The sequence below is a fragment of the Fukomys damarensis genome, unplaced genomic scaffold, assembly GCF_012274545.1.
Source record: "Fukomys damarensis isolate Sample0158 unplaced genomic scaffold, DMR_v1.0_HiC HiC_scaffold_16, whole genome shotgun sequence".
Taxonomy (NCBI): domain Eukaryota; kingdom Metazoa; phylum Chordata; class Mammalia; order Rodentia; family Bathyergidae; genus Fukomys; species Fukomys damarensis.
Genome location: NW_022900928.1, coordinates 27,723,285 through 27,743,374, shown reverse-complemented (window position 1 = coordinate 27,743,374; position 20,090 = coordinate 27,723,285). Strand labels below are relative to the sequence as shown.

At 33.8% G+C, this 20,090-nt stretch overlaps 1 protein-coding gene across 1 annotated transcript in view; it reads left to right on the top strand.

The window, feature by feature from the left end:
• The window catches only part of Pgm2l1 (phosphoglucomutase 2 like 1), a 58,680-nt gene extending 38,894 nt beyond the window's left edge, over positions 1-19,786 (top strand). The window contains exons 7-14 of the mRNA XM_033764214.1: positions 2,969-3,158; positions 3,484-3,581; positions 4,590-4,770; positions 6,189-6,282; positions 6,558-6,687; positions 7,032-7,221; positions 10,241-10,374; positions 13,869-19,786. Coding sequence (XP_033620105.1) covers positions 2,969-3,158; positions 3,484-3,581; positions 4,590-4,770; positions 6,189-6,282; positions 6,558-6,687; positions 7,032-7,221; positions 10,241-10,374; positions 13,869-13,971 — 1,120 coding nt within the window. The 3' untranslated portion in view covers positions 13,972-19,786. The remainder of the gene's footprint in view (positions 1-2,968; positions 3,159-3,483; positions 3,582-4,589; positions 4,771-6,188; positions 6,283-6,557; positions 6,688-7,031; positions 7,222-10,240; positions 10,375-13,868) is intronic.
• Positions 19,787-20,090: the final 304 nt, after the last annotated feature.

Here is a 20,090-nt window from a genome sequence, read left to right as displayed (position 1 = left end):
TGTCTGTCTGTCTGTCTGTCTGTCTGTCTCTGTCTCTTTCTCTCCTTCCCTCTCATTCCTCCCCTACCTTGTATTCTTTCTCTCTCCCCCTCTCTTTTTCTCTGTCTCTCCCTCCTTCCTGCCCTGCCAGCCTCTCTTTCTTTCCCTCTCTGTCTCCCTCCCTCCTTTCTTCCCTCTCTACTTCCATCTTACTCTCCTTTTCCCTCTCCTTAGCCCCACTCTGCCATAAGGTAAGAAAGCTGTCAAAGATACTGAGAGATACTTGAATCATGTCAGAGGAATATAGGAATATAGTTGAAGAACTTCTGCTAAACATTGACAATTAAGCATCAAAAACAATAATCACTATGATGAACTAAGACATTAAACATAAAAAGCCTATGGCTTACAGTAATTCTAAAAAGCACTTTATTAATCACCTTAGGGAGTTGTTAGACTGATAATTACTCATTCTGAAATTTTATAAATACTGAATTTTCATTTTTCAAATTGATAAATGATTGAATCTTTCTCTTAATCTGTTTTTCCTATATGAACTGTATTTCAGTGTTAATTAAATAATTGTTGAATCCAACTATTAAATGCAGAAGGAGTAATATAATTGAAACATTTCTTGTGATCTCTAATAAATAATGTGTCTAAGCAGTGATCATGAAGGACTGTTAAGACTCAGGTACAAAGATGATGGGAAATTTTATGATGGATAGAACAGGATAACGAAACACTGATGAATCAATACCATTAAAAGTAGGCTTGACATTATGTGCCTCCCTTCGTGACTCAATGAAAAAATATATACTACCTATTCTTGCCTCAAGATTTGTAGCTGAACCTAATTCTCTTACGTTTAGATTCAACTACCTGTTTACAAAAAAAAGGGGTGGGGAGGGCTAAAGGAACATCCTAATACTAAAAGCATGTAATCTACAAACCTAACATGTAGGGATTCTTCAGCACAAATGGTTTAGTTTCAAAGAAGGAAGGGAAAAATATTTATAGAGTGAAAAAGAGAGTTGAGAGCCAAAACAACCAGATGATGTGGACCTTACTCAGGTCCTGATTCAAGTAAATGAACTGTTAAAAGCATTTCTAAGACCTTTGCACACAGATAGGGTATTAGACAATTAAAAAATTATTGCTGGGCATGGTGGCCCATGCCTATAATCCCAGTACTCAGGAGGCTCAGGCAGGAGGATCGCAAGAGTTCAAGGCCAACCTGGGCTACATAGTGAGTGCAAGGCCGGCCTGAATTACATAGCAAGACTTTGTCCCAAAAAACAAAAACAATAAAGGAGTTATTATTAATTTTTTGACAAAGGTATTATGTTTGTTTTTTTAAATACTAAAATACTTTATGTAAAACAATATGATATCTTGAATAAATGAAATTAGATTGACAATGTTGACAAATACTGAAGCAAAGTAATGGATACATGAGTATTAAGTATTCTTATATGTGCATTTTGGAAGTTTTTCATAATAATTTAAAATTTTATTTTATATTAGTTAATTTTAAGTATTATAGAGATTAGTAAATGGTAGATACAGAAGGATAAGAAGGATATAGAAAGTTTTTCTGTGGAAGAGATGAAGGCAGAGTGACTAAAGTACTAAAATTTTTTAATGAGTAAAGATGAGAAGTAAACCAGAAGTAGAGTGACTGCTCTTTGAGAGGAGGAACATTTCCTCACTGTTGTCAGACAGAACAAAGAAAAGATGTATAGGCATGCTAGTGTATAGATTTGGTGTGGGAAGGTTAGGATATTCCTATGAGACAGCTTCTGTCTTAGGTGAAAGAAGAAGAAAGGAATAAGGCGAGAGGAAAAGATATGTACCATTTTAGAGATTAAAAAAGTAATCTTTTTGTGTAACAAGGTAGGATTGCCTGACAGTATTGAATGTCAGCAGTTTATCCTTTTGTGAGATTTATTCTATCAGTATTTAGCTATTTTGGTTCAGGTCTAGCAAAGCACATGGTAGAGTCAACAAGGACTAAAGAATCGGAGAGTCAATGTAACCAAAGTGACATAAAAAGTGATTGAAATTAAGTATTGCTGGGCACAGTGGTGCATAACCCCAGTTACTCAGCAGGCTGAGGCAGGAGAATCACAAGTTTGAAGCAAACATAGGTAATTTAGCAAGGTTTTTTTTTTTTTTTTGAGACAGGTTCTCACTGTGTAGTTGAGATTGACCTTGAACTCACTATGTAGCCAAGGTTGGTCTCGAACTCACAGTGATCCTCCTGCCTCAGCCTCCCAGGTGCTGGGATTACAGGCATACGCCACCACACCTGGCCCACTTAGCAAGATTTTGATTCAAACTAATAAATGAAAAAGGTTGGGGATATAGATAGGTAGTGTTCCCTAGGTTCAATCCCCAGTACTGCAATAGAAAAGGAAATTAAGTACCTTGGGATCTAAGCTGAACATAAAAAGAATAAACAAAGACTTTAGCAGAAAATGAAAAAGACCAGTTAGGGAGTTTTTGTGATGGTTCTAGTAAGGGATACAAGGAAAGTTTGGTGAGGGCAATGGCACAGCATATGTAGAGAAGTGATCCGGAAAAGTTGAACCGCAACTGGACACATTGGTGCACATTTGTACTTGGGAGGCTGAGTCAGGAGAATCGCAACTTGAGTCCTGCCTACGCAGCTTAGTGAGACCCTGCCTCAAAATAAATATTTTTTAAAAGAGAGTGAATGAGAATGTAGCTCAGGGTAGAGTTCCTCTGAGTTTGTTCCCCAATTCAAAAAAGAAAAAAAAAAGGAAGAAGTTGAACATTAATGGGAAAATACACTTTATTTAATCTTTTGAAATTTAAGTTTATTCGGCATGATTTTTAAAAAAAATATTGTATATCTTTACTGAAAACTTTAATCACTTTTTCTCAGAGTTTGAGTGTTTTAATTATATCACAGATAGCACATTTTATGATATTGATTGAATGATGATTTTGTTTTGCTTTATAGAGAATTAAACTCAAAGACTACCTTGAAATTTGTGCATACGTCATTTCATGGGGTTGGACATGACTATGTGCAGTCGGCTTTTCAAGCATTTGGTTTTAAGCCTCCTATTCCAGTACCAGAACAAAAAGATCCTGATCCAGACTTTTCTACTGTTAAATGCCCAAATCCTGAAGAAGGAGAATCTGTGCTGGTATTTTTTTTAATATTTACGATATTATTAATTTTAATTTCTAAATTATTTATTGAATCATCAGAGTACATAAAGCTTACTTATAATTCAATGCCTTATAAAAGCAGAAACCACTGAAAATTTTATCTTTTAAATTGTATTGGTACCATAGGGTTTTTGTTTGTAATCTCTGTAATGGGTATCCCTACTTCTAGGCTTATTATTTTAAATTTAGCCTAATTGTAGGCCTTCCAAGATTCATACAGCATAGTTCCTACATTCAGGAATATTAAGACTGAATTTAGATTCTTCAGTACAATCCAGACTATTGGGGTCGTTGTTTCAGGAGCTTTCTCTGAGACTCGCAGAAAGAGAAAATGCGCGGGTAGTTCTTGCTACAGATCCTGATGCAGACCGACTGGCAGTGGCAGAACTTCAAGAGAGGTAAGGAGAACCTATTGTCTGATTGAATGCTTGAGCTTCGAGGTGCAGCTCAGTGGTCAGCACCTGACTAACATGTATAAGGCCCTTTTTGTGATCCCCAACACTGAAAAAAAAGAAGCTTGAGCTTTTAAAAGCAGTTTTTCTTTTTTACTATAAGTCGTACAGGTTTACTGATAGAAAAGATTATAAATAGGAAGGGGATGTGGCTCAACACTGCACCTGCCTGGTAAGCACTAGGTCCTGAGTTCAATCCTCAGTACCAGAAAAAAAAAAAAAAGAAAGAAAAGAAAAGAACATAAATCCTATATAACCCTACCATTTAGTAATAAACACCTAAGTTGATACTTCAACATTTCTTCCTTTTTCCTACTCAAATAAAGATGCATATATTTTGATTTTTGGGTTTGTTTTTTTTCTTTGGTACTAGGGATTGAACTCAGAACCTTGTGCTTGTGAGGCAGGCGGTACCACCATTGAGCTAAATCCCCGGCCCAAGATATATATATTTTTATAAAATTATAACCATGTTATATATAGTTTTATGACTTGATTATTTTCTACTTCAGTTGTACTCTAAGCATTTTCCCTGTCTTTATTATGTTTTTTGAAAATACTAATTTTTAAAACAGCATAATATTCTAATATATTACTTCATAAATATAAATCATTTCTTAATCTTGGTCCTCTGGTTTGTTATGTATTTTTGCCATTATGATGTGATGGATGTCCTTACATAAAGATGTAAACATTTATTATAATGTTTGTCTCATTAAGTAGGAGAATAAAAGTAACAATAGAAGTAATAATATTCCAAAAGACATTACAATCATTTCTACCCTAACGGTCATTAGCGATCAATTAGAAAAGCAGTAATAGTATTTTCTGAAAAGTCTAGTGTAATAGATTTTGATCTTTCTATCTGAATGATGGTAACTTGTATGTCTTTGGGCCAAGAAGTTTTAATGAGAAGCTAGAAAGGTATTGACTGAGTTTGTATTCTCTCTGCAGTGGTCATTGGAAAGTTTTCACAGGAAATGAGTTGGCAGCTTTGTTTGGATGGTGGATGTTTGATTGCTGGAAAAAAAATAAACAAACAAATGCTGATGTGAAGAATGTTTATATGTTAGCCACCACTGTCTCTTCCAAAATATTGAAGGCAATTGCACTTGAAGAAGGATTTCATTTTGAGGTAAGAATAGATACTGTATGGTACTCTTCTAAACCCATACATATTTATAGGCTAAAGACATCTTTCCACACAAACTGATTTACATTGATTTTATTTATAATCCCCTCACTTTTCCTGATTCTGTTAACACTTGCTTACTATTTTTGATAAATTAGACACCCTGAGCTAAATTCACTTCATATGTGAATTTTTAACTGAGATATTCTTCAAAAATTTCATTAACACTTACTTGATATTTCCAAAAGCTTGATGATGTCATCACCCTTTGTTTAGACTCTTTGAGCACAGTATTAAGAACTTCAAATAGACTTCTAACTTACAAATTAAGATCTAGTGAATCCACATCTTTGCTAAGAAACTGTCATTCTCAGGCATTTTTCTTGAGCTATATTCAAGCTACAGATCTCACTACTAGTTGGCTGAGTAAAAGAAAATTGTGCTTGTTTTTATGAAATACAGATTTCAATCTTAGACTCTCAAAATGTTTTGAGGAAGATAAAAAATGTAAGATTAAATTTATTCAAGCCTAATTACAATAATATTAATGTTTTCCTTATGTATATCTATGGCAAGAAAATGTATTTTGAGCATGAAAAAACATAATTCCAAAAACAAGCATATTATAAAATTATTTTTTATTGGTGGCAGTAGATTGCTTGACCTTTTTATTTTCATATTTTGGTGAAACAATAAAGAAGTGAATTAGGAAACTTCAGAGCATGTTTTAAAGTGAATAGTAGTTCATGAAATGAAAAGTCCTCACATCTAATTACTAAGAAAGGCCTTCGTGACTGTCGTGGTGGTTTTATTCAGAACACAGTGTTATGAAAAGTTACACTTGGTTCAAGCATCACTACAAACCTAGTGGCTTTTGTTACTTAGGGAGACTAAATCACACTCTTTTTGGGCAGTCTATATTAGTGGTTGTAATATAGTTTAAAGAGCAGTTTTTGGGAAGCAGTGTAGTTGAACACTGCCTCCATCTCTCAGGCACAGCACCTTGACCAAATTTACTTTACCCCTTGAGCCTCTGTTTTGGCAACAGTGTTTGTGAGTTTTACCCCTTGAGCCTCTGTTTTGGCAACAGTGTTTGTGAGTATTAGAAAAGATGATGTAAAGCACCTATTGTAGTATTTAAGAAATAATAGAGAATAATAACATACCACTTTGTAGCTATATTCGTCATCACGATATTGGATTATATTTTATATACATCATCTTTTACTATGCAGTGTAAATATTAGGTCATCAGTAGTGGCAGTATGTGAATGTAGGCACTTTATTACTGATCATTGCATCCATATATAATCTTTGTGGACCAAAGATCAAAACAGAAGCTCATTATACAAGTTATGTGTATTTAAGGATAAGTTTTTCTCTAACGTGGTTATGACAGAGTAGCTTCCTATGCATTTCAGGAAACATTACCAGGTTTTAAATGGATTGGAAGTAGGATAAAAAACCTCCTGGAAAATGGAAAAGAGGTCCTTTTTGCATTTGAAGAGTCTATAGGTATGTAGTAAATGTTACATTTTAAATTTAATTGAAAGCATTTTTTTAGGTTTTATATTTTGAATTGTAAAAGCTGCAGAGAACTCAGAAATATATAGTACATTTCTCTTCAGACAAAAAAACCAAACCTGAAGGCTCCCTGAATATGTTCAGTATTAATGGATTTCATCTATCTCTAGGCTCTTAAATTCACTTGTTCTTCTGAATAAATGTAAAACTACTAAAATTATAGGCTTAAATGTTTCCTTTTTCTAAAGATATTTTTTAATCCTCAGGTTTTCTGTGTGGAACTTCGGTTTTGGATAAAGATGGGGTGAGTGCAGCTGTCGTTGTTGCTGAGATGGCATCTTACCTGGAGACCATGAATGTAACACTGAATGAGCAACTGATTAAGGTTTATTTAAAGTAAGTTTTGTTATGCACATGCTAGATCTGTCTTTCTTTGTTGTTGTTGTTATTGTTGTTGTTTTGGCCTTATCCTTAGTTTTCTAAAGTTAGTTTTTGAGTATTGGTTCATTTTTTTTTTAAGTATTAAATTGTCTGAATTAGGGACTTCCCCTTTCTACAAAATATTATAAAATAGACTTATCTTTAATATGTACATTTCTTGGGCCAAGGATTTAGCTCAGTTGTTCGGTGGCCTGCCTTGCAAGCACAAGGACCTGAGTTCAATCCGGTACCAAAAAAAAAAAGTACATTTCTAAAGAGTTACCTGAAATCTAACCTTAGCACTTTAAATCTTTGTGCAGATATGGCTATCATATGTCAAAAACTTCATATTTCTTATGTTATGATCCACCTGTCATCAAAAATATATTTGAAAGGCTTCGCAATTTTGATTCTCCAAAGGAATATCCAAAATTTTGTGGAGCATTTGCTATACTCCATATACGGGATGTTACCACTGGATATGATAGCAGCCAGCCTAATAAGAAATCAGTAAGTATGTATTGTTTTTTCAGAGAATGAAGAAAATTTAATGGCCAAAAAGCCTTGAGGTAGGACAGTTTTCATTTGAGGCTAAATCTAATTTCCTCATGTTTACTAGCTTATTATATAGGTTATAGTTTAGAAACAACCAGATGAAAGAAATGCATAAGTAAAGCTACTGGGGGTAGGGAAAAGTAGGTGCTTCCATGCCTTCTTTGTGCACACCGCCCTCCTAGCAAGCCCGTGTATTCACTAATCCAGAAGCTCTTCAAAGTACCTAATATTTCTTTTTATTTGGGGGTTTTTGTTTTGGGTGTTTGTTTGTTTGTTTGTTTTTTGCGATAGGGTCTCACTATGTAGTTTAGGCTGGTCTTGAAATGCAGGGATCCTCCTGCCACAGCCTCCCAAGGGCTGGGATTATAGGTGTGCTCCACCACCCATGTCTGGCTGAAAATATCTAATTGGTTTTAAAAGTTTTTAACAATTTTTAAGAATTTATACTACAGCAAAATAGTGGGACTTTAGGCCTGTTTCTTGAAGTTAGTACTCACTGTTTTTCTCCAGAGTAGTTTTAAGTCCACTAGCTAGTATCTCTGACTAATCTTCATCACTTCCCAGATAACCATCCTGGGGTAAGGGGAATACGGGAAGAGAGAAAGACAGACAGGAAATGGAGAGAGAGAGAATATGCAATGATGCTAAGTAATGTTGAAAATAAATTTTAAAAGCTTATAAGTTCAAAGCCACACATGTTTCTAATTTTTACTTTGCTTTCCAGTTTTACTTCCTGTACCTGTAGCCAAACAGAACAACCTATAATTTCATACACACATACATTTTATTTTGTATTTCTCCTCCCCATTTGCAAAAGCTCTATTTCCATTTTTTTAATTCTTTTTTTTCCTTTAAGTCCCCTTTCCCCTTCTTCCCTCCCCACTCCCCTTGTCTCTTGTTCTCCTTCCCATTTGAACAAGTTCTTCCTACTTCCAATATTTTTCCTCTATTTTCATCATTATTTATACTTTGGGTTTCTCTCATAAGAGACACAATGAGATAATGGAACTTGTGTGTTTGATTTATTTCACTTAGGATTATAGTCTCAGGGTGTATCCATTTACTTAAAAATGTTTCAAGTTTATTTTTCTTTATGGCAGAGTAGTACTCCATTGTATATAGATTTTTTTTTTTTTTTTTTTTTTTTTTTTTTTTTTTTTTTTGCTTTTGGTATCCGGGATCAAACTTGGGACCTTGGGCTTGCTAGACAGGCAGTGGAACCACTGAGGTAAAGCTAAATCCCCAGCCCCTATTGATATATTTTCTTTACTTATTCATCTGTTGATGGGCATTTGGGCTGTTTCCAAGATTTAGCTATGATAAATTATGCTGCCACAAACATTGGTATGCATGTATCACTGTGGTATGATGACTTTAATGTTTTTGGGAAGATACCTAGAAAAGAAATAGCTAGGTCCAGTGGAACCTTAATTTTGTGTTTGTTTGTTTGAGATAAGAGTCTCGCTAGGCAGTTCCTGCTGGCCTTAAATTTATTGTATCGCCCAGGTTGGCCTTGAATTCACAGCAGTCCTGCCTCAGCCTCCCAAGTAGTTTTATTTTTTGAGGAATCTTCAATACTGGTTTCCACAGTGGTTGTACCTATTTACTCTCCCACCAGCAAAAGAGACTTCACACACACACACAGCCTTGCCAGAATTTGTTATTGGTTGATTTCTTGATGATAGCTGTTCTTTCTGGAATGAGATGGAAAGAAAAAGAGTGAAATGGAAGGGCTGGGGATTTAGCTCAGTTGTTTCACCGCTTGCCCCACAAGCACAAGGGCCAGAGTTTGGTCCCTGGTACCAAAAAAAAAAAGAATGAAATGGAATCTCAGTGTTATTTTAATTGCATTTCTTGAATGGCCAGTAGCATTTTGTCATGTATTTATTGGCTGTTTGCACTTCTTTATCTGAGAAGTATCTGTTCATTTCAGGTGCCCATTTTTTAATTAAGTCTTTAAGTTTGGGGGAGTCTAAATTTTTTTTTTAGTTCTTTGTATATTCTAAATATTAGACTTCTGTCTAAGGAGTAGCTGGCAAAAATTTTTTTCCCATTCTGTAGGTTGTCTCTTCACTCTGAGCGCTTTGAACTTTGGAGCAAGTAGATCTGGCTTCTACTTTTTGTTCTACCACTTAGCTAATTTTTTTTTTTTTTTTTTTTTTTTTGTACCTGGGATCAAACTTGGGTCCTTGTGATTGCAAGGCAGGTGGTGGAACCACTGAGCTAAATCCCCGGCCCTTAGCTAATTATCTTAAGCAGATCATTTCTTTTCCTTGATCCTTGTCCAGATTTTGACAGTAATATTGACTTAGCAGGATTGTTGTTGAAGCCAGAGATGATATATGTAAGGTATGTAATCCAATGCCTGAATTATTACAAGGGATCGCATAAATGACATGTTTATAAATTATTATGTAAGTAATCTTTATATTTTAAAATTTAAATGAAATTCTTTTTTTCTTTTTTCTTTCTTTTATTTTTTTAGTACTGGGAATTGAACCCAAGGGCTTTGCTTTGAACTATCCATAATCCATTTTAAATTTTTTTATTTTGACACAGAGGTCACTAAGTTTCCCAGGTTGGGCTCAAACTTAGGATCCTCCAGCCTCAGCCTCCTAGAGTGCTGGGATTATAGACTGTACCACCACACTTACCTTAAAGTAAGTTTTTAATTGTGGTTAAAAACCATAAAATTTACTCTCTTACCATTTTTAAGTATGCAGTTCACTAGTATATTCATATTGTACAACAGATCTCTAGAACTTTTTCATTTAGCTAAACTGAAACTCTTCACTCATATTAAACAAACAACTTCCAGTTCTCATCTCCCTAAACCCTGGCAGTCTTCATTCTAATTTTTATTTCTATGAATTAGACTACTTAGATGCCTCAGAAGTAGAATGTATTTTACAGTTCTCAAAAGTGAGTAAGATGCCACATACAATTAAGCTGTTGTTGTTGCAATTTTGCATAGGTGCTGCCTGTAAGTAAAAACAGCCAAATGATTACATTTATTTTCCAAAATGGTTGTGTTGCTACTCTTCGGACAAGTGGGACAGAGCCAAAGATAAAGTATTATGCAGAGATGTGTGCACCACCTGACAAGAGGTAAGAGTAGATTTTTAGACATACATAAAAAAAGCTGTTTAGATATAATCACATAAGATATACTTCAGTCACTTAAAATGTATAATTCATTGGTGTTCTGTGTACTCCATGTTGTGCCACCATCACTACAGTTAGTTTTTAACCTTTTCATCATCCCAAAAGAAGCTCTTACCCATTAATCATTTCCCATTTCCTTCTTTCAAAGTACTAAGTAACCATCAATATACTATCTTTCTCTATGGATTTGCTTATTCTAGATATTTCTTATAAATAAATCATATGATGTGTAGCCCTTTGTGATTGGCATTTTTTACTTAGCACAATGTTTTCTATTGTCATTTCTGCTTTATGCTTTTTTAAAAATGTTTTGGATTTAATGTCTCAAAATCTTCCATTGCATGGATATACCATCCTTTTAATTTATCAGTCAGTGGACATTCAGGTTATTTTCAATTTTTGGTTATTGCATTATGAACATTTGTGAACAAGTACTTATGTGTGCATGTATGTTTTTATTTTTTACATAAATATAGATATATATCTAAGAGTGGATTTGCTGGATCATATAATAACTTATATAATAAAATGTTAAATTTTTTGAGGTCCTTCCAGATTATTTCCAAAGAAACTGTTTCATTTGGAAATTGAATTTTGATTCTTGAAAAGATTCACTGAGTTTTAACTATTATATGAGGAATATAATGAAATGAACAGCAGCTGGGCTGGAGATGTAGCTCAGTGGTAGAGCACTTACTTGATGTTCCTGAAGTTTTGGGTTTGATCGTCAGCATTGAAAGAAATGATTAGCAAATAATTTGGCTTTTTGGGGTTTTTTTGGAGGGGGGTTGTTTTGGTCCCAGGGATCCAATTTAAGGACCTTATGTTTGCAAGGCAGGTGTGGCACGGAGCTAAATCCCCAGCCCGTCAAATAATTTCTATTTATTGCCAGATATTTGTTTTCTGTGTCTGATATAGTTTGACATAATCTTTTCAGTTCATTTCCTTGAGTATAAATTGTGACTAATTTAATTCATCAAAAATTATTAATATGTCTATTAAAGATATTCAAAGGCTGTTTAACCTTATTAAAAGTAGTACCTCCTATAATGTTGTCATTCACCAATATATTTTTGCAAAGGAGTTTTATTTTTTGTGTGGGTTTTTGTTTGTTTGTTTTTTGAGTTTTTGTTGTTGGTTTTGTTTTGTTTTGATTTGTTGTAGTATTGAACCCAGGGGCTTCACACTAGGCTATATCCTTAGCCCCTTTTGTTTTTTTATTTTGAGACAGGTCCTCGCTAAGTTGCCAGACTGTTCAGGCTGGGCTCAAACTTGTGATCTTCCTACTTTAGCCTCCCAGAGTACCAAGATTATAGGCATGCACCACCATGCCCAGTGGGAAAGCAGCTTCTTGAAATTGCTTTCAGAGCCCAACCAGAATATATTATTTTATGTTTCCTCATAGCTTTGCATTAAGAATTTGTTTATACTGGGGAGTAAAAAAAAGACCTGAAGTCATGCAGAGCAGACTTTCAAGTTAAACAAATTAGATAATGCTATATATTTGGTTTAAAACAAAAGATGATTATTAAAATAATGAAAACTGATTTTTGTACCTTATTAAATGACCATGAAGAAAATTTGAAAGAAGCTTTCCTAGAAATATTTTGGACAATAGCAGCTTCTCAGTGATGGTCTTGAAGAGCTTAGTGAATAGTTATTAATTGAAGTGAATAGTTTTATTTTTTTAACATTTTATTCTTTTAATCACCCCTCCTTCTGGTTCCTGAAAGATATATTACATTATCCCGTGACATCAATATTAAGTATCCTTCAGAGTATTTCAGGAAGCCTTTTTATCATACTGAAACAGCTGTCATTGTACAAACCAAGCCCATTGTTTCACAAAGCCAAAGAAAGAAATCACAGACAGAAACAAGTTTAAGGGAGAAAAGTTTATTGAAAATGTAAGAACAAAAAGGGCTCCTGGTAGCAGGGAAGGATCCCAGAAAGTGGAGTGCCACGTGGACCCTCAGTGCAAAACCTTTTATGCAATTTTTTTTTATTGAGTTTATTGGTACATTTTAGGTATACAGTACAGTTACATTCATTATTGGGATCTTGTACCTTTACATGACAAATGGTCTTGGTTCTCATTTTTTCCCCTTGTCCCTGTCCTCCCTTCACCCCCTCCTCACCTCCCCATTTATAAACACTTTATTTCCATTTTTTCATTTTCTCCTATTTTTTTCTTTTCCCTTATTACCTTTCCCCTACCCTTCCCACTTTCCCTACACCTTTAGCCCTTTTCTTCCCATTTCACAATGTCAACTATCTCATTAGGATCTTATGTACTATTACAATTTATTCACACCAGAGAAACTATTCGGTATTTACTCATGTGTGACTTATTTATTTCACTTAGCAGTATATCCTCAATATATATCCATTTTCTTATGAATGAGTCTAATTTCTCATTCTTTATGGCTGAGTAGTATTCCATTTTATAGAAGAACCACATCTTCTTTATCCAATCTCCAACTGATGGGCCAATGGGCTGTTTCCAAGTTTTAGCTATTACAAACTGTGCTGCTATAAACATGGGTGTGCATATATCACTCTGGTATGATTCTTTTAATTCTTTTGGAAAGATACCCAGAAGAGGGGCAAAACCTTTTATGAATAACCAGAGCACAGGAGTTGCCCACTCACCCAGTGACCATCAATCATACATAGCCCTGGGTTTAAAATGACTTTTTGGAACTTGGTCTCTTTAGTTATTTAGCATGCAGAATTTAAAGGAAATCAGTTTTAAAGGGTGAAGGGAGTGAAGGGAGGGCAGGGGTATAGGGAAAAAATAAGAACCAAGACATATCATGTAAAGGCACAAGATCCCTATGATAAATGTAACTGTATTGTTTGCTTTAAATGTATCAATAAACTTAACAAGGGGTGGGGGGAGGAAACCAGTTTTAAAAGAAAACTGGTTATTCTGCATTTTTAAGTTCCTCTAAACTTGGCCCTTAATGTAGGGAGGGTGTTGCATTCCATGTTGCCTGAGGAACTCCTTTCCTGATAAAAAGTCCCAGTTTCACTGCCTGTTTTTATTTTAATTATCATTGTGCCTGACCACCTAATTCTACCATAGCCCCTTTCTCTAGCTAGCTGCCTATTCATAATCTAACTAAACTATCTTTTACAATAATACTTCAGTATTAATGTTGAAAGCTTATTAAATTGCCTGACCTAGGAGAATACTTTAGCTATATTATAATTCATTCCTTATGTACCAGGAAATTCCTGTTATTGCAATTCAATTTCTGTTTATGATAGTGTTTTCTTTATAATTTTTAGGGTCTTTTTATTGAATATGTTTCTCTTTTTATTGATTACTTGATCATCCGAGCAGGTATTTGCTCTTAAAAATTAAAATAATTTAAACAAATTTTAAGGCTGTGAAAATAAAGAATTTTAAAATTCTCATTCTTTTTCCTTAGTGACATTGCCTTCCTGGAAGAAGAATTGAAGAAACTCATTGAAGCTCTGATAGAGAATTTTCTTGAGCCCAGAAAGAATGGACTGATCTGGCGTTCTGTGTAGGGCACGTCCATGCGTTATGACTTTGTAATGGCACAGAACAGAGCTACCAAAAACTCCATGCATTGAACCTCCTGTTAGCATTCTCTGTCCCATTTGGCCAAGTACCTTCTTCCTTTCTTTTTCTTTCTTTTCTTTTTGTTCAACTGGCTAAACAAACTATCTAAATTTGAAATGTAAATAGAGGGAAATGATCCAGATTTTTTAATACTTTTGAATGAAAGTCATTACATTAAAAGTGTTCTGGTAACATCATTCTTCCTTTAACACAGACATAACAACAACAAAAGTGAGTTGTCTTACTGAAAAGTAATTGATTAAGCTTAGTAATCCATATCTAGTACTTGTGTATATAGCATGGTTTTAAAACAAGCTTTAAAATAAATGTTACATAATTATAGGATTAGAAATTAATCCATAAAAATGGAAAGAAATGGTAGTGTTCCTACATCATTATGGTAAAGTGTCATTGTTACATCTTAGATATTAGTTTATAAATCAAAATATTTGTAATAGGGTAGTTAGCATTTCTAGTTTAGTACAGATGTTACAATATGTGGTTTTGTATCTGTTTCTGGTGCCCTTGATGCAGTGTAAATTTACTGTATGTATTTAAAACTGATGTTTACTGAACAGAAAACAATAGTGGCAACATTTATAGTGGCTTTGTTCTTGTCAAATTTCTTAGTGCCTTCTCAAGTCTGATATGAACTGAAACAGTGTTCCTACACTGAATAAAATTTTATCAATTTCCAGATAGTTACAGAAAATCTTCCAAACTGTACAGGTGCCTCCTCTTTATCAAGTGAGTTTGTTTACTTTAAAATACTATGATTAGAGCCGGGGATTTACTTTAGTGGTGCCACTGCCTGCCTTGTAAGCGCAAGGTCCCAAGTTTGATCCAATACTATGATTATATAAGAAGATCTGAATGAAAGCAGACTTAATGTAATTTTGTTATGTTTGTATCAGTTAACCTTTAGGAAAGAAAAAATTCTGAACTGATAAATGAGCTCTGAATTTATTTGACAGTCTTAACTTTGGAATAACATTTTTGAGATTTATTCCTTTATCTGATGAAGTAATGCTAATTTTAATGAGGCATCAAGATTTAAATACTAAAACTAATGTTTAAAGCTAAGGTCCAAGTTATTCTAACATTTTGCTAGCTCCTGTTGAGTTTCTGATCACATGAGTACTCTTTATTTGTTTTTAATATGGAAAATTTTTTTAAGAAAGTAACTTTTGGTTGATTTTATAATCATGAAAAGATTTAATAGAGAACTATTTAATTTTTGTAAGATCTATATTCTGTCCAATTTGCAAAATACACATATATAGCTGGAGTAACAAAAGCAAAGTTTTGGGTATAAGCACCTAAACAAATTGCCCACAGGAACAGCACAGGTTTTAGAGAATTTATTCCTTAAAAATTAGTAATAAAGTCTGAACTTATCAGAATGCTGATTAAATCACAGTTTGATTTGTTTTAGCTATCAGCTAACTTGCTTGAGCTCATATAATTTAAATATAATAATTTTCAAATTATTGTATTGCCACTATTGTTAATTTGTTCCTTCCTTATTTTATTTCTAGATCTTGTATGATTGTAGATAATAGACAGCTAGCTAAATGTAGAGCACCATTTTTTCCTGAATGAATTTGTTTTCAAAAGGTTTGCACTGGAGAAGAAATGTATAGAATTTTTTATTTTATTTTAAAATGTGAAAAACACTGTTTTGTTAGCTTTTAGGAATTTAAATTGGAATTTAGCAACAGGCATATATTCTACGAAGTGGTATGAACAATGTTATATTTGTTTGAAACACTGTATTTGGAGGGGTTTTTTTGGTACTGGAGATTGAACTCAGGACCTTATGCTTGCAAGGCAGGCATTGGAACCACTGAGCTAAATCCCCGGCCCCTGTATTTGGTTTTAGTGTCTGTGTTTCTGTGACCAAAGAACAAAATGAGGCTAAATATACTTGATAGCCCATTCATAATCACTAGAACCATGTCATGATTGTCTTCTCTTACAAAGAGAACAGTTTTATTTGGGTGCTTTAATATAATGCAACATGGAAACCCTCTTTAAGTTGAAGATTCCTTGGCATTTGGATTCTTCTCTAAAAAATATTAAAGTCTAAAGTTGAATTTAACAAAATTTTATACATGTTCATGAAGTATATGGGTTGAAGGCACTATTTGATTCTACCTAAACTCTTGAATCTGTCTGAGAGTGATATTTAACATAAGTTTGACATAGTAGATACACACTGCCATCAGGATGAGTTCAGTGATAGCCCAGCAAGCATAAGTGCTGTCCTATGGATGTTAATTGCAGGCTCTGTGTTGTTCTTTTTTTTTTAACAATCCCAGAAATGTATGAATTTTCATTGAACATAAAAATAAAAACTATTTTCTGCAGGGGCAAAGAAAAGAATGGGGCAAGATCAAAGCATAAATTGGAAATAAACAGTAAAAATAGAAATATAAAGGCTAATAAGACAGTACAGGAAATGTTTCTTGTGAAGAATAAACCTAACACCATAAAGGTAGGGAATAATGTGGGCAAGGTTGTTCACTTCTGTTTATTTCTTGGTATATTGAATGGGTAGCCTGTTGTTTTTCTTTATTAGAGATCACTAAAAACAAGCCAGTTTTAGGAGGTGGAAAAATAAGTGTTTCTATTACAGATTAAATTCCTGCTAGGATGTTGTGTTCAGAATCATGTGAGAAGTCAGGAGGAGATTAAGTAGAAATAAAAAGGAATCAAATATAGGTTACAAACAGAGACCTGAGAAAAAGTTGAAAGAACTGTGATCATTTAACTCTAGAAAGGAGGAAGCTGTTGAGATCATTTACTCAAGTACTAATGTCATACTGTTTTTATTTTTTAATACATTTTATTTTATTTTATCCCATCCCCACCTCTCAAGCCCCCTTCCCTCCTGGTGTACAAAAGCTTTGTTTCCATTTTTTCCTTCTATTTTCACTTTTTTCTTGTCTCTTCCTTCAGGAGAAAGGATTTTTTTTAAAAGACAGCATGAAATGTTTAAGGTTTAAGAACTTCTTGGGCAGAATTTGTCATAAAATCCCCCATTTGAAATCTTTTTTTTTTTTAATCTTTTTGTTTTAAGGGAATAAATTTTTTTTAATGTTAAGGGATACACTAAATGGCTTTTTAAAGGATCTTTTCTTGCAACACATATTTTTAAAAGTTCAGATTGGAAAAATCATGTTTTAAAAAGTACTGATAGTAACGTTTGGGTTTCATCATTAACATAAAAGAGTTCAGCTCACAAAATAATTTTTGTATATTTTGAGTAGTAGATGCATGAGTGCAATGAATAAAAGACCTTCTTGGATGTTACTTTTTAGTTGACCTTGAAAGAGAATTAAGTGAGACTACAACACAATTCTGTTCCTCTTAAAGAATATATAGTATTATAGGATATTTGGGCGTTTTGTTTTAAATATAAAATATTGTTAGTTGGATAATGGTTACTTCAGCAAAGAGGTTCTGAGAGATTGGATATTTTGTAATATCTTCATACTGATACAACAGACATGTTAGCTGGAGTCTAAAGGAGAAATTGTTCTATGAACTGCTGCTATTGATATTTTTTCCAAATGCTTTCCAATGATCTTTTTAATGCTTGAAAGAAACCCAAATTCCGCTTAGATGCAATTAATTTTTCTCTCTATCTCCCTCTTTCCCTGGGCACTCTTCAACATTTTCTACCTATGAAAAGCTATTGCTCTGTTACCTCACTGATAAGATATCTTAACTATTCATTCAAAATGTTTTAAACTTATTTATAAACTGTTTGCTTATGGGCTTTTTATTTTATTATCGTCAGAATATTTAAGACATTGTAAGAAGTAATTTTAAATCTATTTCATAATCTCTTTTGGTCTGTCTGATAGCCCTTTAATTCACTTGTTTTCTGAACTTACTCTAGAAATTGATGAGAAAGCCAAAGAGGAGCCAAAGCACAAAATTTCCTCAAATTTTTTCACATATTTCCCTAAAAGCATTTTACTCTAAGCCATAAGAAGTGTAAATAGAAAGAAGAGAATGGCTCATTTTCTGACTCTTTACAAGGCATAGCTTTAATTCCAGTGGGAGACAAAATTAGTGTTGGTTATTTTCAAATATTTACTATACTGTTACATTCACCAAGTCATCTTTCTTCTTTGTTAATTCAAGACTATGTACTTTAATAAGAGAACCTACAAAAAGCAGTGAAGTGATCAAAATAGGGACAAAGTGACATATCTAGAGTTTGCTTCTCAATTTTTTTCCAGCAGCAGAACCTTAAAGCAGAGGAGCATGAAGGGGAATGAGGCCTGTGAGCAAAATCAGAAGCAACCCGCCACCGACATGAAATTTTGTGTTCTGACTTATAAGTAAATTTTGCATTCACCTTAATAAAACTTCTAATATAGAAGTGATATCTTCAATCTTCACTGAAACTGGTGCTGCCAGACAGGAGCACTGTGTTTATCATGTGGCCTCTCAGTATTTTCTCCTAACATCTGCATGCCCAACTGCTGCATATCCCTGGGGGACACACACTAACTCCAGTATGAGAAAGATGAGCATAGATATATGGAGGCTATTCCCTGTACTTCAGAAACTGACCTTCTAAATTACTGATTCTAAGGTAAGCTGATTTGGAACAGTTATGTTACTGTCAAACCTTATTATACAGTCTGAGATGTTGGCCAATTTGTTCTCTTTAACTTGACTAAAAAGGAGCACTCATCATTCCCTGACACCTTAAAAGAGAGGGAGAAAGAGAGAGAGAGAAGAGCACCCATTTGCCTGTCAGCTCCCTGAAAGCAAGAAGCATAATTTGTAGTTTTTCATATCCATATATCTAATTTACTATCTGTTTTCATAGGAATTAAGGGATTTTATTTTAAGGAAGAAAATAGCTTTTTAAATTAAAAAATTAATTTTTCTAATTACGTTTTTTTATGTGACTCTCACTATTTAGTTTCTGTGGAGAGAGCAAAGCATCTTTCTACATGGAAATTGTATATAGTGCCCAGTATTTTACATCCAAAGCAAGCTGCTGGCCAGAAAGGCCAAGGAAATATCTATGTAGATTTGATACCTAGTCTAAGTGTGATTTTGAACTTACTAATAGTACCTTCTAAGTGAGTTACAACTAATTCGATACCATTTGCTCTGTTTTTGCCCAGTGTTATGATTCATCATGTCCCTTACTTTATATTAAAAAGCAAAAGTCTGCTTCTGCATATGGTGAGGCCTTCCTGTTATAGGCTAAAGTAAACTTTGAGTATACATCATTAAATATGACAGATCAAATATATACAGTTAAAAATGAATTATTTTTCTAAGTGTGTAGCAGTAGTTCAAAACTGTACCCCTATTTTAACAGTTTTTGTCAACATCCATTTTTTTCCCCTATAGAAATACCAGGGTGAATTATAAACTACTGCCTGTGAGAATTTGCACTTTATGTATTTGTGTGTGGATTTCTTGTAGTTTTAGTCAAATGAAGTGTTATCAGTAATAAACAGGTCTCTTTATTGGCATGAATTTCTGTGCAATTTTTATTATCTTAGATACTATGTAGTTCATAAAGCTTCGTACCCAAATTGAAAATGTCTTTTAAATATGCATGACATAACCTCTGATGTACTTAGAGTTTAAATAAATATTCTGGCTCAGCACTCAAATATTTCATGATCGATTCATCACAAGTTCCTTATGTAAGTAGGGATTGAGAATGTAGCTCAGTGGTAGAACATTTGCCTCATATGTGTAAGGTCCTGGGTTTGATACCCAGTACCACAAAGGAAAATATTCTTTCAGTCTTATTTTTCTTTTTCTCTCCTCAGTTGACTTAATTTATTTTTCCATATTAGCACCAGCTCCCATAATAAGATAGGAAAGTTAAAAGTTTGGAAATCTCTCAAAGAAGTAATGATAGGCCTGTGATACCATGGTGGTTGTAGGAGTGAGATTATTTTCAAGGGTCATCATGACTGCAGTCCTGGTTTCCATCACCTGTCTGTTCCTTAACAAGACTCAAAAGGAAGATGAGTGAGAATAACATTGTACAAGGTGCTTATATCACCTTCTA